This window comes from Wolffia australiana, chromosome 16 (assembly GCF_029677425.1).
Source record: "Wolffia australiana isolate 7733 chromosome 16, ASM2967742v1".
Taxonomy (NCBI): Eukaryota; Viridiplantae; Streptophyta; class Magnoliopsida; order Alismatales; family Araceae; genus Wolffia; species Wolffia australiana.
In genome coordinates this window covers 1840474-1842519 of record NC_135850.1, presented here as the reverse complement: position 1 = coordinate 1842519, position 2046 = coordinate 1840474, and the positions used below count along the sequence as shown (strand labels likewise).

General features: G+C 49.8%; 1 protein-coding gene across 2 annotated transcripts; it reads left to right on the top strand.

Moving 5' to 3' along the window:
* LOC144713817 (homeobox-leucine zipper protein HAT14-like) lies at positions 1–1720 on the top strand. 2 transcript variants are annotated; one of them, XM_078588515.1, is made up of 4 exons: positions 35–533; positions 614–777; positions 853–932; positions 1230–1720. In XM_078588515.1, exons 1-4 carry the CDS (start codon positions 311–313, stop codon positions 1489–1491), a joined length of 729 nt encoding a protein of 242 aa, XP_078444641.1. In that variant the 5' UTR covers positions 35–310; the 3' UTR covers positions 1492–1720. The 2 variants fall into 2 exon arrangements, with proteins under 2 accessions (XP_078444640.1, XP_078444641.1); XM_078588514.1 differs by having other exon boundaries at positions 1–533; positions 853–1373.
* The last annotated feature ends 326 nt before the right edge of the window (positions 1721–2046 follow it).

The window sequence follows — 2046 nt, the reverse complement described above, 5'->3', positions numbered from 1 at the left end:
CGATAGACGCCCCCCACGAGGCCGCCGCCGCTAAGTCACGGGCAGATTTAGAGAGTAGAGAGAGAGATGACACGCGAGTGGCATGGTAGAGAGAGAGATGGCGCGAGTTAATGAGCTCACGCCCTCCTCCCCCATGGCGCCGTACGCGGGCATTCACTTCTTTCGTCGTCGCAATCATGGCGGCGTCCACTCCGAGGAGAGAGAGATACCATGCGGATGATGATATTACGGTCTGCCCTTGTCTCTATAAAGACTTCAAAGTCCCAACCATGAATCAGGCCATACGATAATCGGAGTTCTAGAGAGAGAGATGGAGCTTGGGCTGAGCCTGGGGGAGGCGCCGCCGGCAAGGGCGTTTTCTCCGCCGTGGAAGAGCGGGGAAGGAGCGGATCTGCGGCTGGGATTCGCCGTCGGATCGGCGGGGATGGAGAACGAACGGCGGAGACCCGCCGCTGGTCCGCCGGTGCAGCTAAGCCTTCTCCCGTTCTGTCCCGTTCCCCGGCTGGCGTCTTCTTCTTCATCTCCTCCGCCAGGTGAGAACGACCCACGAGTTATTTCCTTAGAAAAAACGTACCCTTTTGCGGGATTTCTCAGAAAGCCCGGTTCTTGGCAGTTGGGGTGGACGTCAACCAGGCGGCGCCGTCGTCCCCCAGCGGGGACGGAGAGAAGGGCAGCGACGATGACGAGAGCGGCCGGACGAGGAAGAAGCTCCGTCTCTCTAAAGAACAGTCCGCCTTCCTCGAAGAGAGCTTCAGAGAGCACAACACGCTCAACCCGGTACGAACTTAGCCGAGATTTCGACCGTAATCCCCGGCTACGCATTTCCTCAAACACCTTTTCTTCTCTGATCAGAAGCAGAAGATCGCGCTGGCGAAGCAGCTCAATCTCCGGCCGAGGCAGGTCGAGGTCTGGTTTCAGAACAGGCGAGCGAGGTGCTCTTCTTCTCAATCTTCGATTCTTCTTCTTCTCAATCTTCGGTTCTTCGTCTTCTCAATCTTTGATTGTTCTTCTTCCCAATCTTCAATTCTTCTTCTTCTCTATCTTCGATTCTTCTTCTTCTCAATCTTCGATTCTTCTTCTTCTCTATCTTCGATTCTTCTTCTTCTCAATCTTCGATTCTTCTTCTTCGATTCGTCTTTTTCTCAATCTTTGATTCATCTTCTTCTTCTCAATCTTCGATTCTTCTTCTTCGATTTCGTCGGGGGTTGAGATTGAAAAGGGGGTTTTAGGACGAAGCTGAAGCAGACGGAGGTGGACTGCGAGTATTTGAAGAGCTGCTGCGAGAGATTGACGGAGGAGAACAGGAGATTGCAGAAGGAATTGCAGGAGTTGCGAGCGTTGAAGACCTCCGTTCCGTTTTACATGCAGCTGCCGGCGACGACGTTGACGATGTGTCCGTCCTGCGAGCGCGTCGGTGGACGGACGGAGATGACGAAGCTCGCGGCGGCGGACGGACGGACGGCGGCGGCGCGGTCTACTCCGCCGCCGTAGCTGATTTCTTCCTAATACTGGGTCTTTCTTCTCGGGTTTTTTACAGTTAGCCCCCTTAGTTTTTGATCAATTCGACGGGCGCCGTACATGTGTACTATAGCGGAAATGGCCTTGGTCCTGTCTTTGGGAGCCTGTTTTAAGTGGGGCCTGTTAAAAGCTCTGATTTTTCCTGATTTAATTGACGATTTCAGAGGAGTCGGGTTAGGAAATAATTATTTATTGTTAAGTACGACTTGATTTTAAGATTATCTTTGCGAGCCTGTTAAAAGTTCTGATTTTGCCTGATTTAATTAACAATTTCAGAGGAGTCGGATTAGTAGGAAATAATTATTTATTGGTAAGTACGACTTCAAATTTTTAATATAATCTTTGGGAACCTGTTGAAAGCTTATTTTCCTGAGTTAATTGTCGTTTTCAGAGGAGTCGGATTAGCAGGAAATAATATTTATTGGTAAGTACAACTTTATATTTTAAGATGGTCTTCAAGTGTTTTGTTTTTCAATGTTCTTCACACATGATGGAAGAGTCAACATCGCAGTTAATGTTCATAGAAAA